Genomic DNA, 25156 nt, shown 5'->3' with positions numbered 1-25156 from the left:
TTTTATCTTATTATTATTTATTTTCTACTTATTGTTTTGTTTTCATTGTTATTGTTTTTGTTGTAATTGTTGTTGTTTTTCTGTTGTTGCTGCTGCTTTAGGCATTTTAGTACATTTTGTTCGACTTCTATTCCAAATATATATAGAAGTGTTAATTCTGTAGTTGTGACCGTTGTTATCTTTTCTTATTGCATTGCCTTCTCTTTTTAATCTTCGTTCTCGTTCTCCCCATATTACCGCAGAAAGAAATAGGATAAAACACACACACACACACACACACACACACACACACACACACACAGAACTCTTTAATATTTCCCCGTGAACAAGGCAGGTGGTGGGAGGGTGACTGCATGCATACCACTTCTTCCACCCTCTCCCTCACGTTCCCTCCCTCCTTCTTTCCCTCCCTCCCTCCCTCCAGCATCAGGAAGGGAACTGGAGAAAAAGAAAAAAGAAAGAAAGAGAAAATAGATAGTAGTGCGGATGGAAAGGAGAGAAAAAAGAAAAAGAGAAAACAAATAGCAATAAAGAGGAGAAGGGAGGTAGCGTCGCCAAACCAGTTACATGTGCCACCGTCAATGATTCATGGCTTCTTTCTTCCCCGGCGCGAGGTTCCTAAGGCTTCATTCCCCGAGCTGCCGGCAGGGTAAGCGGGGAGCAGCCAAGAGAAGCGAATTACTACTCCCCTCAGTAACACCTGGCTGCGCGGAATCAAAGGACGTCACTCAGAGGATTTGTACTGGACTTCCTTTCGCGAAGATAAAATGAGCACGTTTACCTATTTTGTTATTTGTGTTGTTACCTGTGTGTTGTTATCTATTTTGTACTTCTGGGTTGTTATCATTTTTTGTTACCTGTGTGTTGAGTTATCTGTTCTGTTATCTGTGTGTTTAGTTATATACATAGTTACCTTTGTATTAAGTTATTTGTGTCGTTACCTGTGTGTTCTGTTATCTATTTTGTACTTCTGTGTTGAGTTATCTGTTCTGTTACCTGTGTGTTAAGTTATCTGTTCTGTTATCTGTGTGTTGAGTTATATACATAGTTACCTTTGTGTTTATTTATTTGTGTCGTTACCTGTGTGTTCTATATATTTAGTACCACTGTGTTGAGTTATCTTTTTTGTTACCTGTGTGTTTATTATATATAGTTATCTTTATGTTTAGTTATTTGTGTGGTTACCTGTATGTTTGGTTATCTATTTAGTTGTTTGATTATTTGTGTAGTTGGTTATCTATTTAATTACTTGTGTTTTTAGTTATCTGTTTAGTTACCTTTATAGTTACCTGTATATCATATGAACACCAACATCTGTCTTATGGAAACGTCAGAAGACAAGAGGGACGCTCACGACACAGACGAAAAGGGACGCACATAAAACTCTTGGCCGGAGTAATCTGATCAGAGCCATCAAGAGGTTAGGTGACACTTCCTGGGAGACGAGCAGGGCGATCACAGCAGTAAGACGTAGCCAGAAATAAACACCAGAGATGTCTACAATCCTCGAGGCTTCAGTCCAGTATATAGGTGATAAAGTCCTGCCGAGTGTGTACTATAAACCGGCGGAATCTAGGGCCCATATCAGAAACGCTTTTCTCTCTCACCACGACTATTTTCAAAGGTCACAGAGATGATTAGACAGGTTCATAAGAGTGTTTTTCCTCTTAATGATGTTGGGATTTTATTAACCCGTCATTAGAACCGTAAAAACAAACTTAAAAACCGGTTTATATGTCTCTCACCATGACTATTTTCAAAGATCACAGTGATGATTATCTTGGTTCTTAAAAAGTGGGTTTTCTTATAAAAATGTAGAGATTTTACGAGTATTAGCCCGTCACTAGAACCGTAAAAAAACATTCTTAAAAAACAATTTACTTGCTCGCTCTCACCATTATCATTTTCAAAGCTCAAAGAGACGATTAACCAGGCTCTTCAGAATGTTTTTTCATCTTAATGATGTTGAGATTTTATTGACCTGTCATTAGAACCGTAAAAAAATTGCCTTAAAAATCAGTCTATTTGCTGTCTCTCACCATCGCTATTTTCAAAGCCCAAAGAAATAATCAACCAAGTTCTAAAAAGTGTTTCTTCTGTTGATGATTTAGACATTTTATTAATCTGTCAATAGAACCGTAAAAAACACCCTTAAAAAACAATATTTGCCCTCTCTCACCATCACTGTTTTTAAAACCCAGAGATGATTTGGCAGGTTCCAAAGAGTGGTTTTTCTTTTAATAATGTAGAGATTTTAGTAACCCATCATTAAAACTACAAGAACACCCTTAAAAAGTAATCTAACTTCGTCTGAAGCCTTTGGAATGTAGTGAAGTGTTTCGAAGGTCCTACACCCTACACTGAAGCTCTCCAGTCCCTCGGGAATGTTCTCCGGAATGAGATCGTGCGGTAAGGGTGTGAAAAAACGCGTTCCTCTCCATCCTGTCGTCGTATCCTCCTCACTGATGACTGCCTGGCTGCTGTGTGAGGATTCTGAACAATAAGAGAGTTTGCCCTTCTTTGTGACGGTGCTGCGCCAGGCCATACGACTTACGCAACGCCGCCCCGCATCATCCACGAGCCGTCTCTCAGGCCGTAACACCTTTAGAGGCTGTACTATATATGGCTAAGAGGGAGTGACGGGAAAAGAGGAAGGGGAGACACGATGGTGGAGAGGACTAAGAGGTAGAGAGAGTAATAATAGAAATATGAGTGGGAGAAAAGGTGGAGGAAAGGAATTGATGAAGTACTGAAAGATGAGAGTAAAAAAAGAAAGGAGTGAGGTGAGAAAATATGATGAGTTAAAGGAAAAGAAGAGAAAAACTGAGACAAAGAGGCTGAATTATGAAATTGTTTAAGTATGGCAGAATTTAGAAGAGAAAATATGTAGACGGAGATGTGGAGAAACGAAATCCTGGAAAAACTGAAAGAGAACAGAATAAGAAAGGAAAGATATACAAGAAGAATAGACACTAGGAGATATGTTGGTCTGTATCGAGGGAGCTGGTTGATAGATTTACTGCCATTGGTAAACTGTGTGGGAGAAAAGAGGACAGAAATAGGAAAGAACTCACCGCCCACCTTTCCCCGGGCATCGTAAAGGCAGGAGACAGAAGAGATCACCATGCGCTACACTGGAGAGAAACCGAGTCACTTTTAGTCATTCCTGTGTTTTGTGCTCTCTCAGTCTTGATATTTATGTTCTTTCGTCCTTGAGTCCTTTGATCTACTGAAATTCTGAACAAAACGTCGCAGCTTATAGATTCTTGACAGATCAGATGAGTTAAGGTTGCGAAAAAACACAAGATGGTCTATATGAATGTTATGTCTGCTGCCCGTAACCAACATAACAAAATAAGGGAAGCTGAAATAATCCATCATGTCTACACGTCATCAACTACATTTCTAAATTTTTACCAGTTTTTTTTTTAGTAATTAGTATATATTCATGTACAATATTCAGGATAAACGAACTACCCATCCATCAGTCTATAACAAGCAAAGGAACATAAGAAAATAAAGAAAACCAAAAAAGAGAACATCAAGGCCTTTATGTGGCAATTTTCTTACAAAGCACACTTCTATATTCCCATCAATCATCCAATTAATTGATCTAATCTTTAAACTTCCCAATTGACTCACCACCAACAGCCACATTGAGTCTATTCCTTTCACCTGCACGGAGAGAGAGAGAGAGAGAGAGAGAGAGAGAGAGAGAGAGAGAGAGAGAGAGAGAGAGAATTAGAGGGAGGAGATGAAGCATTGAAAGTATGGAAAGTCAAAGGGAGGGAGAGGGAGGGAGAGAGAGAAGCTGTCTAGAGCCGTATTAGTTAACAGGTGACTTGTGGGGTGTCATCTTCTATGGGTTCGTGATGCCACGTGGCAAGGTCTCTACTTGAGAGGACACACCCAGCACGGCACCTTGGGAATGTGTCAACTGAAGCCAGACTTGTATGTTGGACTTAACACAAAATTACGTACATGTCTTCTGCAGTACATTGGCTTAACTTACGGTCCAGGAGGTTTGTGTCACGGGGTTAAATAGAGTAGACTCATCAGGTTTCTTTTTATGGTCCGAGAAATTTGTGTCATGGGTTTTTTAAGGCCCGAGAGAGTTGCGTCACGGGGTTAAATGGTGTGGATTCTTCGGGCGTTTCTTACGATCCAGGAGGTTTGTGTCACGGGGTTAAGTAGTGTGGATTCTTCGGGTGTTTCTTTGTGTTTTTGTTGATTGGTGTGTTGGTGTGTGTGTTGTTTCATCCTTTCATACACGGACTAAAGTTCTCATTGTGTGAATTGTGTCACGTGGTTAAATATTGTGAGCTTTTCTTTTCATTTAAGCATGTGTTCGTTGATCTATTTTCATATTCATTTATCTACCAATTTATTTATTTAGTTATTACTTGTAACTACATAGAAGATGAAGTGTGAAGTGTGTGAAATTACTCTAGAAATTGTGTCTTAAATATGACCATCTTTCCTTTCTTACATTCCCTTCGTATTTATGAGAGCAAAGTCATCACTGAGCTAAGTACCATGAGATTCCTATAGTTGTTTATCAATTATTACGAACAAAGAACTACGTGATATTGTAGTACAGATCAGATTCCCTTTGTTTCCGTGTGGTATTTCCAGAAAACAAAAGAGCATTGATTAATTATGATAAAAGGTTTCTGTAAATGTTTTTTTTTTTTCTATTATCATTACCGTTCGTGGTTAAAGGGAAGTCACCATTAATGTTTAGTATTATCATGGAAAATATTCTTAGTTCTTTTTTCTTTACTGTAATTGTTCTCCGGAAGCTGCATTTGTTCATTTAAGTCCTCGGTGTCAACAAAATCGTCACTTTCTTTTTTTATGTGTGTGTGTGTGTGTGTGTGTGTGTGTGTGTGTGTGTGTGTGTGTGTGTGTGTGTGTGTGTGTGTGTGTGTGCCAGTAAAATAAAATGCATATTGATAAAAGCACAACAAAATAAAACGTTTACAATTTTTTTCAGTGACAACAAAACTTTCACTTTCTTACATTCCGTTTTCTTTTTTTATCCATATACTAGTGAAAAAAAATATTGCCAAAACATAAAAGCAAAACGTTGACAGCGATATTCTACTTTTCTCTCGTTTTTATACAATTTTTCTATTCATTTCCACTTTTTCATTGGTATACAAAGGAGAATAAAGGAAGAAATCGATGTAAAGAAAGGAAGGAACGGGAGGAAGGAGGAAGAAAGGAGGTAGGGAGGGAGGGAACGTGCAAGACAGTGAGGAAAGAGATAAAAAAAAATCGCAAGAAAACGGAGAAAATACAAAAGATGGAAAGAATATATAAGGAATAGATAGAGAAGAGGAAAGATGTTAGAGAAGGAAAGCCATGAAAGAAAGAAGAAAGAAAAAATAAGAGGCACATATCTCTCTCTCTCTCTCTCTCTCTCTCTCTCTCTCTCTCTCTCTCTCTCTCTCTCTCTCTCTCTCTCTCTCTCTCTCTCTCTCTCTCTCTCTCTCTCTCTCTCTCGTAAACTCTCTATTATGTAAACTTATTCACACACTCATCATCTTTTGTGGTACGTATTCCTTTGATGGTTGGTGAGGTCGAGAAGCTGCGTCCTTGAAAAATGGAAAAATATTAATAAAAGAAAAAGAACATCCCGGGTCCCATTTGCCTAAGTATGAAAGAATGACGCGAGAGAAGCAACTTGATAGGAGACAAACTGTGATAATAAGACAAGGGAAAGGTGAAAACATTGGGTAGATGGGGAGTGTGGGCGGGATTGAGGCTGGGAAGGATGTAGGGAGGAGGTGATGGAGGGACAATGATGGCAATAAGTGGTACAAGGAGGAGGAGGAGGAAGAGGAGGAGGAATGGGAGATGAAGGAAGATGAAAGAAAAATAACACTAATGTCCACTCAACAGGTGATAAAATATGACGAGCAGGAAGAGTTTTTCATCCAAAGTAAAAGAGGAAGAAAAGAAAGAAAGAAAAAATGGAAGAGAAAAAAGAGAGAAGGAAGAAAAAGTAAATCCATTTTGAACCTCAGTAGAAAAATAAGTTAAACAAAAAAAATCACATTAGACAAAAACAGAGAAAAATAACAAGACAAGAGAGAAAAAATAATCGGTTTTTATACTCAATAAAAATATTAAACTCGAGTTACGCAAAGTAATATGAAAAATGAAATTGACACGCACTTAAACAAAGGAGAGGGAAGCATGAGGAAAGGAGAGGAGGAGAGGAAGAGTGACACATGATGTTGCATGGAAAGGAGAGGAAAGAAGAGGAGAGGAGAGGAGAGGAGAGGAGACAGAGAAGCCAGGTCACTCTGCTCTACTCATGAGGATCAATAGAGCTACCCCCTCCCTCCTCCTTCTCCTCCTCCTCCTCCTCCTCTCGGCGCCGCTGTTCAAGTGAGCATAGACAGGCCGGTGCTCTCTGCCTGCGCGACGTGTGGCCAGCGAGTGAAAGGTTTTGGTACGGTCACTGTAATTGGGTTAAGGTAATGAAGGATGACAGAGAGAGAGAGAGAGAGAGAGAGAGAGAGAGAGAGAGAGAGAGAGAGAGAGAGAGAGAGAGAGAGAGAGAGAGAGAGTAATGGGAGAAATGGAGTAAACTAAATTGAATGATAAGAGAAAGGCATCCTAAGTAGTAAGGAAAACTGTGGAGAGAGAGAGAGAGAGAGAGAGAGAGAGAGAGAGAGAGAGAGAGAGAGAGAGAGAGAGACAGAGAGGGAGAGAGATTGGTATTGTCTATAGGAAGGGATTGTGTCCTTTTTCTTCTTCCTTCCTTCTTTCCTTCCTGCCTTCCTTCCTTCTCTCATTCCTTCCTTCCTTTCTCCTCCTACCTCTGCATCCTTCTTGCCTCTTTGCCTTCCCTGCATATTCTTCACCTCCTGGTTTTCTTCCATTTTTTCCTTCCTACCTGTTTTTCCTCTTCCTTCCTGACGATCTTGCATTTTTCCTTCCTCCCTTCTTCCTTCTATTTCCTATTTCTTTACCATTCTTTTTTGTAATCTTTTTAATTTCCTCTTCCCTTTTTGCCCTTCCATTTCATTTCACCTCCTCTTCTTCCTCCTCTTCCTCCTCTTTCCTCTTTCCTTTGTATTCACCTTTCTCCATCTTTTTCCTTCCTAGAATTTCTTTCTCACCTTTATATTCTTTTCTCAAAATCTTATCTCCTCTGTCTCTCCCATTTTTCTATGTCATTCCTCTCATTTTTCTTTTTTTTTTTTTTTGCCTTTCCTTTTGTATTTGACTTGCATTTTCTTCCTTCCTATCTCCCCACTTCTTTTATGTTCATTCTTCTATCTTTTTTCACCTTTATATTCTCTCCTTATCATCGTGTCTTATCCTTTCCTCCAATATCTATCTCATTTCTCTCAATTTTTCCCTCCCTTAAACATTTTCCTTACCTTTAGATTCTCTCCTCAAAAACCTTATCATGTTTCCCCGTTCATCCATTCTGTACCTTACTCCCTTCATTTTTTTTCCTCCTTTTTTTTTCTCTCTTTTGCGTCAGGCCTTCATTTTCCTCGCTGGCCTCAGATCAGGTGTATCGCAGGTAAGATTGGCCTGCCCGTCTTTAGGAGATCAAAGGAGGTTAAGTTCGTCCTGAGATCCCACCCCCTTCCATGATCTCCTTTCCCTCCTTCCAGTCCTCATTCCAGGGTTAAATATCACGGCTCCTCTTTGATATCCCCTTTCAACATGCACCTTTTGGACTAATGGCTCACCCCGTCTCTCTATCTCATCTTTATGCTCCCTTCTTTTTACTCGCTGAAGGTTCCTATGGTGGGTTCGAGTAGGTTTAATCAGTGTCTTATATGTTCTCTTCGTTTAGTATTAGGTCTTCCCATTCCATCTCCGCGTCTGCTTTTGCTCATCTTGCTTTTTTTTCAGTCTTAAGTTATCATGCTACATGTTTTTGATGCATTTTTCTTTATTTAGTATTAAGTCTTTCCATTTCATCTCTTCATCTAGTTGTGTCCATTCTGTTTTTTTTTTTTTTTCTGTCTCGTTGGTTAGTATGCTAAAGTGTTTGACTAATATCTTTTTGATGAATTTTACTTTATTTAATGTTACGTCCACCGATTCCATCTCTATAGTTTTGTACATCCTGGTTTTTTTTTCAATCTTGTGGGTCATTATGGTAGACTGTTTGACCAATACCTTTTTAATATGCATTTTTTCTTTACTTAATGATAGTTAACTCCAATTTTCTCATTTTTTAGTTATTTGTCTATCTATCTTTTCACCAGCGCTATACTCCTGGTGAGGGAATGGAAAACTTCTGTCTTGTTGGGTAGTATGTAAACTGTTTGACTAATATCTTTTTGATTATTTTACTTTATTTAATGTTACATCCACCGGTTCCACCTCTTATAGTTTTGTACATCCTGGGGTTTTTTTTTTCAATCCTGTAGGTTATTATACTAAACTGTTTGATTAATACCTTTTTAATATCCATTTTTTCCTTATTTAATGATAGATAACTCCAACGAAACCTTCTCATTTCTTTAGTTATTTGTCTATCTTTCTTTTCACCAGCGCTATACTCCTAGTGAGGGAATGGAAAGTTTGCCGGGATGAAAGGACGCAGGGAAGAACTGCATGGGAACTGAGAAATACATGAAAAAAATGGGATAAGGAGATTTGTTGTGGCCAGCGATAGTTTGGCAGATGTCTGGTAGATGACTGGAACAAACTGAGTGAATAGATTGAAATGGTGATGGTGATGGTGGTGGTGATGGTGGTGGTGATGGTGATGGTGATGATGGTGACGTTGATGTGCCAGAATTATTAATGGTCTGTGTTATTCCTTATTTTGTTTGTTGTTTTTATTGAGTTTGTTGTGTTCGCATGTTTTTACTTTATACGTTGTTTGTTCGTTTGTTGTTTTTGTTGCTGCTGCCGCTGTTATTGTTGTTGTTGTTGTTGTTGTTGTTGTTGTTGTTGTTGTTGCTCTTACTGTTATCGCCGTTGTCTTTATTCGTTTGTTTTGCTGTTGTTTTGTTTTGCTTTGTTTCCTTGTCTCAGTTTCCAGTTGTCTATATAATTTGACTTTCTTCTTCTGCCTTATCTTCTCTCTTCGCTCTTCTCTTTATTCAATATTGCTTTTAATTCTCTGCGTTTTTTTCTCTTTTCTTTGTCTTATGTATGAATTCCCTCACACCTCGAAGCATTGTTCTCTCTCTCTCTCTCTCTCTCTCTCTCTCTCTCTCTCTCTCTCTCTCTCTCTCTCTCTCTCTCTCTCTCTCTCTCTCTCTCTCTTTTCCTTTGTTTTTCCTTTCATACGTTTCCTTTCACTCAGACAAACATTGCATTTCACCTCCCTCTTTCTTCCCTCCTTTATCTTCTGCCTTCTGTGTTTCCCTTTACGCTTAACAAACATTGCTTTCTCTCCCTTTGTGCGCCCTACGTTTTTGTTCATTTGTTTTTCCTCTTTACTCTGCCCATCAGACTGTCAATAACCTGTCTTTTCTTTTCCTTTTTATTCCGTTTTCTTGTATATTTTGTCCTCCTAAAGCAGAATTTTTGTTTATTACCGATGTTTTCTTTTTCTTTTCGTCCTCCTTTTTTTTCAATACTTGTCTTTCTGTTTCTTTATCTGTTTAGTATGTCTATCTGTTTGCTTGTCCGTTCGTCTCTCAGTTTCTCTGGCTCTGTTTCTCTCTCTCTCTCTCTCTCTCTCTCTCTCTCTCTCTCTCTCTCTCTCTCTCTCTCTCTCTCTCTCTCTCTCTCTCTCTCCTTTCCCTTCTTACGGTCACTTGGTCAAGCTTTCCTCCGGCAAGTCGCTCCCGTGGCTTGGAATCCCACCTGCTTCCCTTCAACCACCACCACCACCACCACCACCACCACCACACCCTTAAAGAAAAAAGAGAGAAAAAAAAAAAAACGAGGCAGATCTGGAGAGGAAAGACCCCAAGACCCAAACAGAACTGAAGACTCATAGAAGACTCATATTCCCCTCTTATTATTCACGGTTCCCGGCCTTATGGAAATTAGGTCAGTGAGGAGAGGGAAAGAGAGAGGGAGAGGGAGGGTAAGGTTTCAAAGACAGATGGTTAATGCCCCGAGTGTGTGAGGTTCCTTGGGGATGATATTTTTCACCCCTCTTGGTTAATGCAAAATGTAAACACGGCGGCGGGGTGTTGGGGGAACCATGGATGTGTTAGGGTGGTGGGGAGGTGAAACGCTCCTGATTACGTATGGAAGGTAAAGAAAGTGGAGTATTTGTGAGAAGTTATAGAGGATGAGGAGGAACAGGTGGATGTATTAGTGGTGGTACTGAAAGAGGTGGAGGTTAGTAGTGGAAGAGTAGGTGGAGGTAGTGAAGGAATATTTGTGGAAGATTTGAGGGAAAGGTAAGCAGGATGTAGCGGTGGTGGAGGAGGAAGAAAAGATGGAGGCATTAGAGTGGCGAACACTTGTCTTCACTATTAGAATGGCCTCCGCTCATCTTCACTATTGGAGTGGCGTACAATTATCTTCACTATTAGAGTGAGAAAAAAAAAAAAAAAAACTATAGCATTCAAGATCTTTGTTACTTTTTCGTGATACTTTTTTCTTGATACATTTTTCGTGATACATTTTCGTGATACTTTTTTTTTTCCTGATACTTTTTTCCTGATACTTTTTTCCTGATACTTTTTCTGATACTTTTTTTCTGATACTTTTTTTCTGATACTTTCTTTCCTTCAATCGTGTTGGGTGTGGTGGGAGGTGTAACGCTCCTGATTACGTATGGAAGGTGAAGAAAGTGGAGTATTTGTGAGAAGTTATAGAGGATGAGAAGGAACAGATGGATGTATTAGTAGTTGTACTGAAAGAGGTGGAGGTTAGTAGTGGAAGAGAAGGTGGAGGTAGTGAAGGAATATTTGTGGAAGATTTGAGGGAGGTAAACAGGATAGAGTGGTGGTGGAGGAGGAAGAAAAGGTGGAGGCAGTGGTGATGATAGAGGAGATGGGCGATGTGGAAAAGATGGATATAAGAAATGAGTACATATTTTTTTCAGATCAGTGGAGGAATTCAGATACAAAAATGGTAGATGAAGATGAAAGAAGTAATAGTGGAACAAGAGGAGGTGGAGTAAGAGATGAAAAAGGACATGGAGGAGCTAGGAATATTTCTCTCCCATCTTGTGTAGATACGAAAGAAAGGTGGAGAGTGTGGCAATGGTAGTGGAGGAGGAGGAGGAGGAGGAGGATGTGGTCAGCTGGAGGTAGTGGAAGAGGATTATTTGTCTCTCAGAGGAGGATAAGACAGAGAAGGAGGAAGAGGAGAAGGAGGTGGTGGATTAAAAAGAGAAAGAGGAAGAGGAGGAGGAGTGGATTAGCGGACTCAGAGGACCAGGAGGTGTTGAATGAGAAGAGATGAAAGAGAAGGACGAAAAGGAGGAGAAGGAGGAGGAACACAAAAAAAGTACAAAAGGAGGAATTAACAGCAGAAGAGAAAATTATTAGCCTTTATGACACCGATAAGCGACACTAACTAAAGTAGATGGAGGAGAATAAAGAAAGGAGAAGGAGAAAGAGGAAGATGATTGTGGAAGATGGCAGCTATTAGTTTTTCCAATGTTACTTTGATAAAACTCCTAAATCCTCATGCTCTCTCTCTCTCTCTCTCTCTCTCTCTCTCTCTCTCTCTCTCTCTCTCTCTCTCTCTCTCTCTCTCTCTCTCTCTCGTTACTGCCGACACATGCCTTAACTGCCTGATTTGTTTGCCATTATTTCTTTCTTTTATTTATCTCTTATTTACGAGAATATTCGTGTGTGTGTGTGTGTGTGTGTGTGTGTGTGTGTGTGTGTGTGTGTGTGTGTGTGTGTGTGTGTGATGTTTGTTTTGGTCCACAGATCGGAGGGAGAATGTGGTTTAGCTGTGGACGCTCTCTCTCTCTCTCTCTCTCTCTCTCTCTCTCTCTCTCTCTCTCTCTCTCTCTCTCTCTCTCTTGTGTTTTCGCTCATATCAAATTCAGATATTTAGATCAACTTCCGTCTCGTAGAATTAAATTGAGATCAAGAAAAGTGTTTCTTGTATAATTTCACATGTTTCATTATCATATCAAAATAAAGGAACTCAATCGCTCATTTCGTCCAGGCAGGGAAGTGTTGATATTCTTGTCTTTGTTTTCATAAAGTTTGGTTATTTCTCTTTCTCTCTCTCTATTAAAGTAAGGTATTTTATATGTTTTAGGGGAAGTAACATAACAGGCATGATAAGGTGTGTGTGTGTGTGTGTGTGTGTGTGTGTAATTCACCTCGGTCGTCTGCTGGTCACCCAGCCAGGCTTCCCCATTACAGAGCGAGCTCAGACCTCATAGACCGATCTTCGGGTGGGACTGAGACCACATCAACAAACAACACACACCGGGAAAGCGAGGCCACAACCCCTCGAGTTACATCCCGTACCTATTTACTGCTAGGTGAACAGAGGCTACACATTAAGAGGCTTGCCCATTTGCCTCGCCGCCTCCGGGACTCGAACCCGGACCCTCTCGAGTGTCAGTCGAGCGTGCTAACCACTACACTACGCGGTGTGTGTGTGTGTGTGTGTGTGTGTGTGTGTGTGTGTGTTTTGGGTTTCGATTCATGACAAGTTTCCCCAAAAACAGAATAAAATAAAATAATGTGAATATCTTTTTTCTTTTTAATATTTATTCAGAAAGTTTGTCGTGTGTATGTTGGAAGTTTTGTCTTATATGAAACTTTAATGCGAATTGTGAGGGGGAGTAAGAGTGAGGTGTGTGTGTGTGTGTGTGTGTGTGTGTGTGTGTGTGTGTGTGTGTGTGTGTGTGTGTGTGTGTGTGTGTTTACCTTTACGGGATTTTAGTTCATTGTGTTTGCCTTGTATTTCGTTTTCTGCCTCGCTGGTTTTGTGGAGTTTTGTGTCAGTCAGTCTTCCAATACGTGCATTTCCGTGATTGCTTCTCCTATACCCCTAAACCTTGAGGTGTTTCTGTGACATCCTTCCCTGTGAAATCCTGAGGAAATCCTTCACCGAATCCTGCCATGACATCCTAAGAAATCATTCCTTTTGGTGTCGTAAAAACCCGTGAAATTCTTCCATTGGTTATCATTGAAGTCTTTCAAAATATTCCTTTTTTTTTCCTTTTTTTTTCGACTCCTGTGAAATCTTTCCTTCCAGTGAACACGTAAAAATACTTCCCCAAACGAGGCTGCTGCAAGAGATGTCCTGATTTATTCAAGGACTCGATTTTAGTGCAGTTTTCTCTTCAATACTCCGTCTGTGTGGTCCGTTTTCATTCCATTCGCCTGGACGGGTTTCCTCCATACCGTACCTGCTTTTTGAGGCGTGTGCTTTGAATGCTTGCAGGGAAATGTATCGTTGTTTCGTATTCTAAAATCTCGCACTGGGTTATTCTCATCTTATCCAATCACCACAACGAGAGAGTGAATCTAGAGGAAAATAAATAGAGAACGTTTTTCTTTCTTCGTTTTCTTCGTTGTGTTCGTTTCCATCTCGTTCACGTATGTATTAATCTATTGAAATATTCTCACAACTTCCCTCACACAATTTTCTATCATTGGTGCTGTGTGTCTGGTTCTCGTACTCCCTCCTACACACACACACACACACACACACACACACACACACACACACACACACACACACACACACACACACACACACACACACACACACATAGCAGCAGTTAAGTGGGTTGTGTCTTGCTAGAAACTACGTAAAATGCTATTAATGTGAAGTGATGAAGTTGTTTGTGTTTGGCTGTGACGTGTGGAGCGAGGCTGGGAGGCAGAAATTGGCTGGAATGGACCCTAGAGAAATTGCGTCAGCTGAGTCTGGTCTTACTTGTGTGTTTCCTTTCATAAGACTCTCCCATGTCTCCCAGAAAGGCCGCTCACTAGTAAGCTTAACCGAGGCACCGTGCGATATGAATCTGGTGGGTTTGTACTTGATTGTGTGTTGCCAATAAGATACACGTCCTGATATGCTTATTCATACATATGTAAGTGTGTGTGTGTGTGTGTGTGTGTGTGTGTGTGTGTGTGTGTGTGTGTGTGTGTGTGTGTGTGTGTTTTGAATTGTACCTTATCTTAGTGTGTGTGGGGGGTGCCAAGGGGAGGCTGACTTCACTTACGTATTTGTCTTCCCTTATCACCACCAGACTCTCCTTTGTTTCCTTTCTCTGCTTCCCCTATACTCTTATCCTCCTTTCTTGATCCCTCCATCCCCCTCCACCTCCCCTCCGCCATCCTTCCATCCCCAAAAACACTGAAAATAATTCCACTTCTGGCGACGGTGCTGCGGGAGAACTGTGTGTGTGTGTGTGTGTGTGTGTGTGTGTGTGTGTGTGTGAGACATCCCTTCCCTCCCTACTTCGCCCCACTCTTCCCTCCATCCCTCCTTCCTTTGTCTCCTGTGTCTCTTATTCCCTTTAGTTATTCTCTCTCCTTTTCTTATTTACCCCTTTTTATCTTTTTCAACCTCCGTCTGCTTCCTCCTCTTCCTCCTTTATCCTCGCTTTCCATCCTTCACTTCCTTACTCCTATCATAGTCCCTTCTCTTCTTATTTCCTTCATCCACTCCTTCACTTTCATCCTTCATTCCTTCTTCCGCCTTGCATTCCTTCTTAGTCTCTTGCTTTTCCTCTCCTAGTCTACTCCTCTCTTATTCTCTCCTTCATTATTCCACTTCCTTGTAGCCTCTCTCCTTTCTTCTTTCCTTTCTCTCCCTCTCCCCTGCTTTTGTGTTCCCTCCTCTTATTTCACTTCCTCGTATCCTCACTCTTCTTTTTTTCTTTTTCCTTTCTTTTCTCACTCTCCTACTTCTTCCCCCTCCTTCCGTGCATATTTCATTTTCCAACTCTTTAGTCTTCTTCCTTCTCCAATCTCTCGTAAGTTTCTCCTCCGTCCTTCCCTTGTTCCCTATACGTTTATTACTACTTCTTCACAACTTTAGCTCTCCCATTCCTACACTTCTCAATTCCCTCTCCCCAGCGAGTCTTCCCTCTTCTCTCTTCCTTCTAGCACGTTCCCAGACACCAAGGAAGTACGACTATAGCTTGTCTGGCTGAAATGTAACTAGGAAATAGAAGGCTTTGAAAACTCCAGGGAATTTTGATACCATTGCTAGCTAAAGTGGTGGTGATTTACGTCCGTCCCTATGAACAGCTAAGAGTCGCTGAAGGAAGCAGGAGTTGTATTTTGGTTTTGATTTGCACTAGATTGGTATATTAATGTTTGAGGAATGGAATCTTGGGGTCTCTAGTTTTTGTTGTTTTGTTGTTGTTGTTGTTGGTGGTGGTGGTGGTGGTGGTGGTGGTGGTGGTGCTGCTGCTGCTGCTTAAAGTTTATTTTGTGTGTTGGGTGAGAGAGAGAGAGAGAGAGAGAGAGAGAGAGAGAGAGAGAGAGAGAGAGAGAGAGAGAGAGAGAGTTAATGAGCTCGGTTCAGAAAAATAGAAATAAAAAAGACCACATGATAAAATAACAATAGAAATTGGTACTCGATAAAGAAGACAAAGAAAGAAAACTTTGGAGTAAAATACACAAAGAAAACGAGAAGATAGAACGACACACACACACACAAAAAAAAAAAAAAAGATAGGGAGGGAGAGACTCAATATAAAACCAAAACTAAAAAAAGGGAAATAGAAAAATATCACTGCTGATAATTAAATAAACCGATATTGACAAGGATACACTTTCTCGTCATAAAATTCTGCACAAAACCAACTGGCGTCCTTGTGGCCTCGTGACCTGCTGGTGGAGGGAGGACGGGAGGAAGGAAGGGAGGACGGGAGGAAGGAAGGAGGTGGGAGGGAAGGCAGGGAGGTAGTAGAGAGGAAGGAGGAAGGGGAGGCGGGCAGAGAGGAAGGAAGTGGAGGCAGGGAGGAAAGGAAGAGATGGAAGTCATAAAGGAAGGTAGGCAAGGAAAGAGGAATAGAGGAAGAGGCAAAAGGGGAAGAAGAAGGAAGGAGAGAGGACATTCACGGCAAAGGAAGAGGAAGAGGAAGAGAGTAAGGGAAACAGGAAGGGAAGGGAGAGAGGCTACATCTATAGCGACTCGTATCAAGGACGAGGGCAACGGACGCTAGAGAGAGAGAGAGAGAGAGAGAGAGAGAGAGAGAGAGAGAGAGACTTGAAGAAGGAGTTAACTTTCTCAGTCTGGCAAGTCCCTCACATTGCACTTGGCACCACGCAGACCTCTAGGCGGGGGCTGAAACTCTGTGCCTCTCCCGCCGCCTCTAACCACACAACTACCTGAATTCTAAAACGTTTCTGCCTGTCTCCATTACTTTTAACGCGCTGTACTGGGAGTTAATAGGCTTTTCAATTTTTCAATGGGGTTTCTGCGCGTTTCCACTAGTGGTTGATAAATGTCACGCATCTCTTCTGGAAATAAATGAAAAAAGGGATAGAAAAAGTTTTAGAAGATGGAAATAATAATAATAGTAGAAATAAAGAAATAAATCTATAAGAACTAGTAATCTGTGTGTGGTTCTGGAAAATAATCCTCACGTTATAATGGTGTCTCAAATTAAGGGTTTATGGAAGGTGTGGAAGGGCAGTAAAAATAGGATACCCAGTGGAGGTATTATTTATTTTGAGTTGTGTGGTTTTAATAGTTAGAGGAAAACATATTGTTGTTTTGCTTCCTGAAATGTTGCATCTGGTTATATTTATCTTATCGAATCATCAAAGACAGTGATCAGAAAATATTATGTTTTTTTTTTTTTTCGTTTATTTTGTCATTTTTATATATTTTTTTTTTATCTATAAAATTGTAACTTATTCACAAATCTCTAGTTTCCCTTCTGTATTCCTTGTTTTTCCATACATTTTATTTCCATTCTGATATTTTTCGTGAATACAAAGGCACTTTTTTTACACTTTTTATCTCTTCTTTTTTTTCTTTTTGGGTCGCTGGATCTTTTCTTTTTTTCAATATTCATTTCTCTATTTTTTTTTCCCCAGTTAAAGGTCAGTGGAAGGCAACACATGTCTAACTTACCTGCTCCCTTTTGTTCATTCATCCATTTTTTTCAGCAATACTTCATCCTTTTTTCATGCACTCGTCAAAACAGCGTTCACTCATCCACATGGACATGCTTTCGCTCCATGTCCGTTTTCTCTTTTATGAACGTCTTTTTTCATGGTAAACGCCTCTAATTTTCAGGTTATGTAATTAGGTTTAAACTACGCCCCTTATTATTTTTTTTATGACTTATGTGTGTTATAAAGTGTTTTGCTGTTATCGTAAGCTCTTAAGTGGTTTTTAATGACTCTCTCTCTCTCTCTCTCTCTCTCTCTCTCTCTCTCTCTCTCTCTCTCTCTCTCTCTCTCTCTCATGATATCGTCAACGTACTCATTTTGGCTCCATTTCATCCTTACTAGCCCTCACTAATATAACCTTCATTATGCATCTTTTGTCAACACACACACACACACACACACACACACACACACACACACACACACACACACACACACACACACTTAACTGTTCCGTCACCATTCCGACTGTGAAGGGCTTTGTGACATCAGTTATCTTTCTAGTCACCCAATTCGAATTCATGAAATGAAAAAAAAAATGGAGCGAAAAGAAAAAAACGAAAAAGAAAACTACTGGAAATCAAAAGTTTATCTTATCATACAACAAACCGTTTCACTTTCCTACCAAAATTGATAACTTGAACTTCCAATAGAGAATTTAATCCCACTTTAGTAGACGCCATAGTAGAGTTACCATACCGTAACCATGCTAACTAATCCTTTCCTCCCCCTCAGGCATGGCGGTCGCTATTCCTACTCGGCCTTGGAGGATGACGCCGCCGGGGAGCGTCTGGAGATGGAAAGGAAGGCCGCCAGGGGTACGACAAGGGATACCTCAGCCCTGGCCGCCAGAAGCTACCTCAGGGGACACCAGCGGTACTCCCTCCTAGAACACTTACGGGACATCGGTGAGTGCTGGAGAGGCGTAGGATTCAACGAGGATATGAATAAAGTCCGTAAGACTTTGAATAGAAATCTTTATCATGTATCGCTTTTTTTTTTTTTTTTAATGAGGTTGTTTCTAAAGGCCAAAGAGATTGTGTTGTCTTTTTTTCCTTATATTTCTTTCTTCTTCTTCTTCTTTTTTTCTTTTTCTTCATCTTCGTCTTCTTCTTATTATTACTATTATTATCATCATTATTCCTATTCTTCTTCTTCTGGTAACCTGCTTCGCTTTAGCTCGCATACACACGAATAATTTTCGCTGGTCCAGTCACCGTAGATGTCCAGGTGGCATGCGGCTGTCTTGCAGCGGATATCATTGGTATGAAAGCAGCCTTATAGTCTATACACTGAAACATGGCACGTAGACAGCGCGGTGAGACCATACCGAGTCCTCCGCACTTGCCCCGCCAGTGCAGCCTGCAGCTCTCCACAATGTCCCCCTGAACTTGTAATCAGAGTCGGCATTCTCCACACTGCTCAGTCATTCATGTCCCCTCGAGCGGTGTACTGGCTCGGGAAGACTGTCACCAGCTGGGCAGATTTCATATTGCGGAACCCAATGCTCTTGTCCCGATGCTCTGAGGTGGGTTCCCTTGTCGCTACTTGTGCTAACAATTTTAGTGAGGATAGATCACAGATAATAAGAGTGACTGTTTTACTGATACATCAGAGGTTGGATTCACTAACGCTCCTTACTTTAGCATTACGTACGCAGAAAAGATAAGAAGTCCATAAAAACTTCCCCTAAAGCGATTCCCTATAGGTTTCTTAAGGTCGCCATCTTGGATACTTTCTTTTCAGTGGAGTTTCACTTCTCTGGCGGTAGTCTCCGCTAGATGGCATTAGTGCATGGTTGACATTTTTCTTTCACACAATAGCAGCACTTTTTCCTCTAAGGACATTAACCAATCAGCAGCTGGTAGAAACAAATAATGCGTCATAATCACATGATCCAAGAGACAGCAGTGTCAGTGGAACCCAAAACAGGGACACAGGGCAACTCATCCCATTCCATTGCCAACTCGATTCATTGTCAACTCGGCTCACCTATACCAACTCGGTCCACTATGTGTACCAACGCTGCCCATTGTGTGTATCAACATTATTAATGATGGAAAGCATGATCAAAAGGTTACGAAACATATATTTATTACTTCATAAACTTTGATGAGTTTAAAAGATGGGAATCAGTCACTGCCAAATATTATATATGTTTACAAGTAAAATAAAAGCCATTCTTGAATTGCACTGTCACTGTCAGTCACTCTCTCTCTCTCTCTCTCTCTCTCTCTCTCTCTCTCTCTCTCTCTCTCTCTCTCTCTCTCTCTCTCTCTCTCTCTCTCTCTCTCTCTCTCTCTCTCTCTCTCTCTCTCTCTCTCTCTCTCTCTCTCTCTCTTCATGTACGTCAGTGCTAGGCACTCATACCTCCCATATCACTGATTGACACTGTACACATTATCGCCAATAAGGCACAATAAAAGTATTAACAGTATCATTTGAGCATCTTTCTAGATTCACTGTACTAGTAAATATATCTCAAATGGTAATGTCACTTACAATATTTATTATTAGCCTACACATTTCACTCTCCTTTCCTTTTCAGCTGCTACTGTCATGTGCAGATACACTAGTATTTTCATATATAGAGAGTCTTTCATCGCTTTTCAGACTACTCATGTGCTTATGTCATCTGTAATTCTTAATTTCAATCTACTTCACCTTTTAACCTCTGGCTTTGTCGGTGTTTACCTCGGGGGATGTGTAGTGGAGAAAAGGCGCCCATAGTTCCGGGTTATGAAACCTTACGGGGTTCCGAGAGAATACTTAACTAATTGAGGTACGTACGAAGTACGTAAGTGTTTAATGAATAACTCTTAGCATAGCAGAGAGACGGACTTCTTAAAGACTTACGAAATACGTAACTATCTAGTGAATCCTGTCCCAGTTCGTTTTTCTGATCTGTTTCAAGTTGTTTTATATATATATATATATATATATATATATATATATATATATATATATATATATATATATATATATATATATATATATATATATATATATATATATATATATATATATATATATATATATATATATATATATATATATATATATATATATATATATATATATATATATATATAAAGGATCTGTTTCTATATTATATAATGGGAGTACTTTTAGATGTTTTTGTGGGAGTAGATGAACCGTTACCATACTTATAATTCACGTTGTGTTTCTGTCTCTGTGTGTGTGTGTGTGTGTGTGTGTGTGTGTGTGTGTGTGTGTGTGTGTGTGTGTGTGTGTGTGTGTGTGTGTGTTATTCACCACAGTCGTTTGCTGGTCACCCAGCCAGCCTTTCCCCTACGGAAAGAGATCAGACCTCATAGTGACCGATCTTGGAGTAGGACTGTGGGTGTATGTGTGTGCTATGTTTGTGTTGTGTTGTGCTGTGTTTGTGTTGTGTTTATGATTGTAGTTGCAGTAAGAAGGCGGGTGTTTTTGTGGCTGCAGTACCATATAAAGAACATTTGTACATTATTGTCAGAAGAAACAGACTTAAGAAGCTTTCTAATGAGAGTGAGAACTTAATTTGAGATAGAGAGTGAGAGCTAACCTAACCTAACCTAACCTATCCTATCCTAACCTAACCTATCCTAACCTATCCTATCCTATCCTAACCTAATCTAACCTAACCTATCCTAGCCTAGCCTAGTCTAGCCTAACCTAACCTAACCTAACCTAACCTAATCTAACCTAGCATAGCCTAGACTAGCCTATTTGTGTTCTTTGTTGTGTGTTGTGTTGTGTGTTTGTGTTGTGTTGTGTTGTGTTGTGTGTTGTGTTGTGTTGTGTGTTGTGTTGTGTTGTGTTCTGTGTTGTGTTGTGTTGTGTTGTGTTTGTGTTGTGTATTGTATGTTTGTGTTGTGTGTTGTGTTGTGTTGTGTGTTGTGTTGTGTGTTGTGTTGTGTTGTGTGTTGTGTGTAGTGGTTGGAGCTCTTTCTCCCCAAAAAGGCTCCTTCCGTGTGTGTGGTGTTGTGTTGTGTTGTGTTGTGTTGCGTGTTCCTTAATCCTAGTGTCCTTAAAACTACGTTCCTTAATCCTAGAGTCCTTATATCTACGGTTTCTGCAGCTACTTTTTTTTTTTTTTTTTTTTTTTTTTTTTTACAGCTACAATCTATGCCCAATAGGCAGTGGTTGGCACGCCTCCAGCCCCTCACAGGGACACTGCTGCGGAGTAGCCCAGTCCTCCCCTAAAGGGCTCCTCAGATGTTCAGATGGCAGTGTCTGCTGGGGACTGTTCAGTTCCCTAGCTACTCATGATGAGCATTTTCTGGCTGTGGGGGGCTGCAGGTATATGGCGCCAACGGTTAATCCAGGGGTCCTTAAAACTACGGTCCTTAATCCTAGAGTCCTTAAAACTACGTTCCTTAATCCTAGAGTCCTTAAATCTACGGTTCCTGCAGCTACATTTTTTTTTTTTTTTTTTTTTTTTTTTTTTTTTTATACAGCTACAGTCTATGGCCAATAGGCAGTGGTTGGCACGCCTCCAGCCCCTCACAGGGACACTGCTGTGGAAGAGCCCAGTCCTCCCCTAAAGGGCTCCTCAGGTGGTCAGATTGCAGTGTCTGCTGGGGACTGTTCAGTCCCTAGCTATTCATGATAAGCATTTTCTGGCTGTGGGGGGCTGCAGGTATATGGCGCCAACGGTTAATCCAGGGGTCCTTAAAACTACGGTCCTTAATTCTAGAGTCCTTAAAACTACGTTCCTTAATCCTAGAGTCCTTAATCCTAGAGTCCTTAAATCTACGGTTTCTGCAGCTACATTTTTTTTTTTTTTTTTTTTTTTTTTTTTTTTTTTTTACAGCTACAATCTATGCCCAATAGGCAGTGGTTGGCACGCCTCCAGCCCCTCACAGGGACACTGTTGCAGAGGAGCCCAGTCCTCCCCTAAAGGGCTCCTCAGATGTTCAGATGGCAGTGTCTGCTGGGGACTGTTCAGTCCCCTAGCTACTCATGATGAGCATTTTCTGGCTGTGGGGAGCTGCAGGTATATGGCGCCAACGGTTAATCCAGGGGTCCTTAAAACTACGGTCCTTAATCCTAGAGTCCTTAATCCTAGAGTCCTTAAAACTACGTTCCTTAATCCTAAAGTCCTTAATCCTAGAGTCCTTAAATCTACGGTTTCTGGAGCTACATTTTTTTTTTTTTTTTTTTTTTTTTTTTTTCAGCTACAGTCTATGGCCTATAGGCAGTGGTTGGCACGCCTCCAGCCCCTCACAGGGACACTGATGTGGAAGAGCCCAGTCCTCCCCTAAAGGGCTCCTCAGGTGGTCAGATTGCAGTGTCTGCTGGGGACTGTTCAGTCCCTAGCTATTCATGATAAGCATTTTCTGGCTGTGGGGGGCTGCAGGTATATGGCGCCAACGGTTAATCCAGGGGTCCTTAAAACTACGGTCTTTAATCCTAGAGTCCTTAAAACTACGTTCCTTAATCCTAGAGTCCTTAATTCTAGAGTCCTTAATCCTAGAGTCCTTAATCATTGAGTCCTTAAATCTACGGTTTCTGCAGCTACATTTTTTTTTTTTTTTTTTTTTTTTTTTTTTTTTTTACAGCTACAATCTATGCCCAATAGGCAGTGGTTGGCACGCCTCCAGCCCCTCACAGGGACACTGCTGCGGAGGAGCCCAGTCCTCCCCTAAAGGGCTCCTCAGATGTTCAGATGGCAGTGTCTGCTGGGGACTGTTCAGTCCCCTAGCTACTCATGATGAGCATTTTCTGGCTGTGGGGGGCTGCAGGTATATGGCGCCAACGGTTAATCCAGGGGTCCTTAAAACTACGGTCCTTAATCCTAGAGTCCTTAATCCTAGAGTCCTTAAAACTACGTTCCTTAATCCTAAAGTCCTTAATCCTAGAGTCCTTAAATCTACGGTTTCTGCAGCTACATTTTTTTTTTTTTTTTTTTTTTTTCAGCTACAGTCTATGGCCAATAGGCAGTGGTTGGCACGCCTCCAGCCCCTCACAGGGACACTGCTGTGGAAGAGCCCAGTCCTCCCCTAAAGGGCTCCTCAGGTGGTCAGATGGCAGTGTCTGCTGGGGACTGTTCAGTCCCCTAGCTGTTCATGATGAGCATTTTCTGGCTGTGGGGGGCTGCAGGTATATGGCACCAACGGTTAATCCAAGGGTCCTTAAAACTACGTTCCTTAATCCTAGAGTCCTTAAAACTACGGTTCCTACAGCTACAATTTTTTTTTTTTTTTTTTTTTTTTTTTTTTTTTTTTTTGCTGCAATCTAAGTCCAATGGGCAATGGTGTGCATGCCTCCATCCCCTCACTACTGCGGAGGAGCCCAGTCCTCCCCTAAAGGGCTCCTCAGATGGTCAGATGGCAGTGTCTGCTGATGACTGTTCAGTCCTCTAGCTGTTCATGATGAACATTTTCTGGCTGTGATGGGGCTGCAGGTAGACACCAACAATTTTGTAGCAGGAGGAGGTGAAGCAGGAGGACCTGCGGCGTGAGGCCGGCATAGACCTGGGGCCCTAGGTCTAGCCGGCCAGCTCCTCCTCCAGCGCCTCCTGCAAGTCTTTTCCGTGCCTGAAGAAATTTAGTTTTCGGAAAAGATTTGCTTTTGAAGATGATATAAAATTGCCGACTCTTGGTGAAAAATTGGTGTGATTGAGGTGAGTGCAAAAAATCAAATACCCGTTGACGCACGCGGGGAAACACCGGATGTGTGAAAGCGCTCATAGCAATACGTGTTCACCGAAACCTTTCTGCGGCTGCCGTAACGGCAAGTCTGCCGTTACGGCCTCAAGTGAATATACCCATAAGAGTCATTGTAATGCTACACAGTGCGGCATGTGCCGGGCCGGCAAAAGTCTTTCGTGTGAAAGCTGCCTTAGATTATTCACTTCTATTTTCTGTCACTCACTAGTCAATATCCTTCAACTATTCTCTTTTTCCCAACTCTGCTCCAAAACTTTTCTTTCATATATTTTACAATTTTGTCTGATTCAGTTCTGTCTCTGTCTGTGTGGAGTTTGTTTGTTCGAGAACGAAGACTCCTTATCAGCATCTGAGAGTTAGGACAGGTATATTCAACGTTTCATATACGAAACACCTGTATTTCCAAAGACCACAGAAGTAATTAGTCGTTTTGTGGATGTTGAGGACGTGAAATTCTTGCTAATATCCAGTAGTCACGATAGAAGTGGAACGTAAATAACATAGCATTACATATTCATATTTAGAATAACAGTAACAATGCGTTTAATAGATTACATAGATGCTCACTCGCCTTCACTGTCTTGCATCTCTTGTGCTTAACTTATGAATAGAAAATCAAACCGGTGTCAAACTAACTCATGAAGCCTGGAAGATCTACTGCTGTTTGTTGTTTCTATGCGTTCCTTTGTGATGATGATTTATGAGGTGAGGTGATAAATTACCTGTTTGAAAAATTGTCGCAGATTATAATTAGAATGAGAAAAGATTAGGTTAAAAGTCATAAGAGAGAGAGAGAGAGAAGGAGGGAATAAGAAATGAGATAAGGGGTGATAACTTGCACGAGAGGAAGGGAAGATAGAGGAAGAGAGACAGAAGAGAAGAGACAAGGAAAAAAATTGAAAGGTTGGGAAAAGGTAATGGGAAGAAGTTGAGGAAGAATCGAGGGGCAAAAACAAGGTAATACAAAAGAAAGGGAGAAGGAAAAGAGAAAGAAAGATATACGGGATAGGAAAGTGAATGAAAACAAGAGAAGAGGGAAAATAAATGAAACAAATGGAAGATATCAATAAGGAAATTTAGGTCAGGCGAAAGTATGGAAGGAAAGGAAAGAAAAAGAAATAATAGAAAGAAGGAAAGATCAGGAAAGGAGGAAGAAAATAAAGGAGTGATTGTAAAGAAGGACATAAAGATTAAGGAAAGAGGAAACTACAAGAATAACAAAAAAAAAAAAAAAACCAGTGGAAGTCAGAGAGAGAGAGAGAGAGAGAGAGAAAATGTACAAGAACAAACTCCACCACTTTTCTTTCCCTCTCAACGGACAGGACAAAATATTAATAGAGTAACGATCAACAAAAAAATCCTTATTACATTATATTCTAAATCTAATAATTCCGTAATATTCGTATTCACTCCTAAATGTTTCTTTTCTTTTACTATTATTATTATTATTATTATTATTAT

At 40.7% G+C, this 25156-nt stretch overlaps 1 protein-coding gene and 1 non-coding gene across 2 annotated transcripts in view; one reads left to right on the top strand and one right to left on the bottom strand.

Annotated features, from left to right (window-relative positions):
* LOC123499059 (slowpoke-binding protein-like) overlaps positions 1 to 25156 on the top strand; it is a 124245-nt gene that overhangs the window by 73951 nt on the left and 25138 nt on the right. Inside the window, 1 exon segment of the mRNA XM_045246653.1 lies at positions 17757 to 17929. Within this exon segment, the coding sequence (XP_045102588.1) occupies positions 17757 to 17929 (173 nt within the window).
* Positions 12450 to 12523, bottom strand: Trnav-gac. The gene has a single exon. It is a non-coding gene; the product is annotated as a tRNA-Val (tRNA).

The sequence above is a fragment of the Portunus trituberculatus genome, chromosome 49 (assembly GCF_017591435.1).
Source record: "Portunus trituberculatus isolate SZX2019 chromosome 49, ASM1759143v1, whole genome shotgun sequence".
In the NCBI taxonomy this organism is placed as follows: domain Eukaryota; kingdom Metazoa; phylum Arthropoda; class Malacostraca; order Decapoda; family Portunidae; genus Portunus; species Portunus trituberculatus.
The sequence above is the reverse complement of the archived record's forward strand: the minus strand, read 5'-3'. Positions and strand labels throughout refer to the sequence as shown.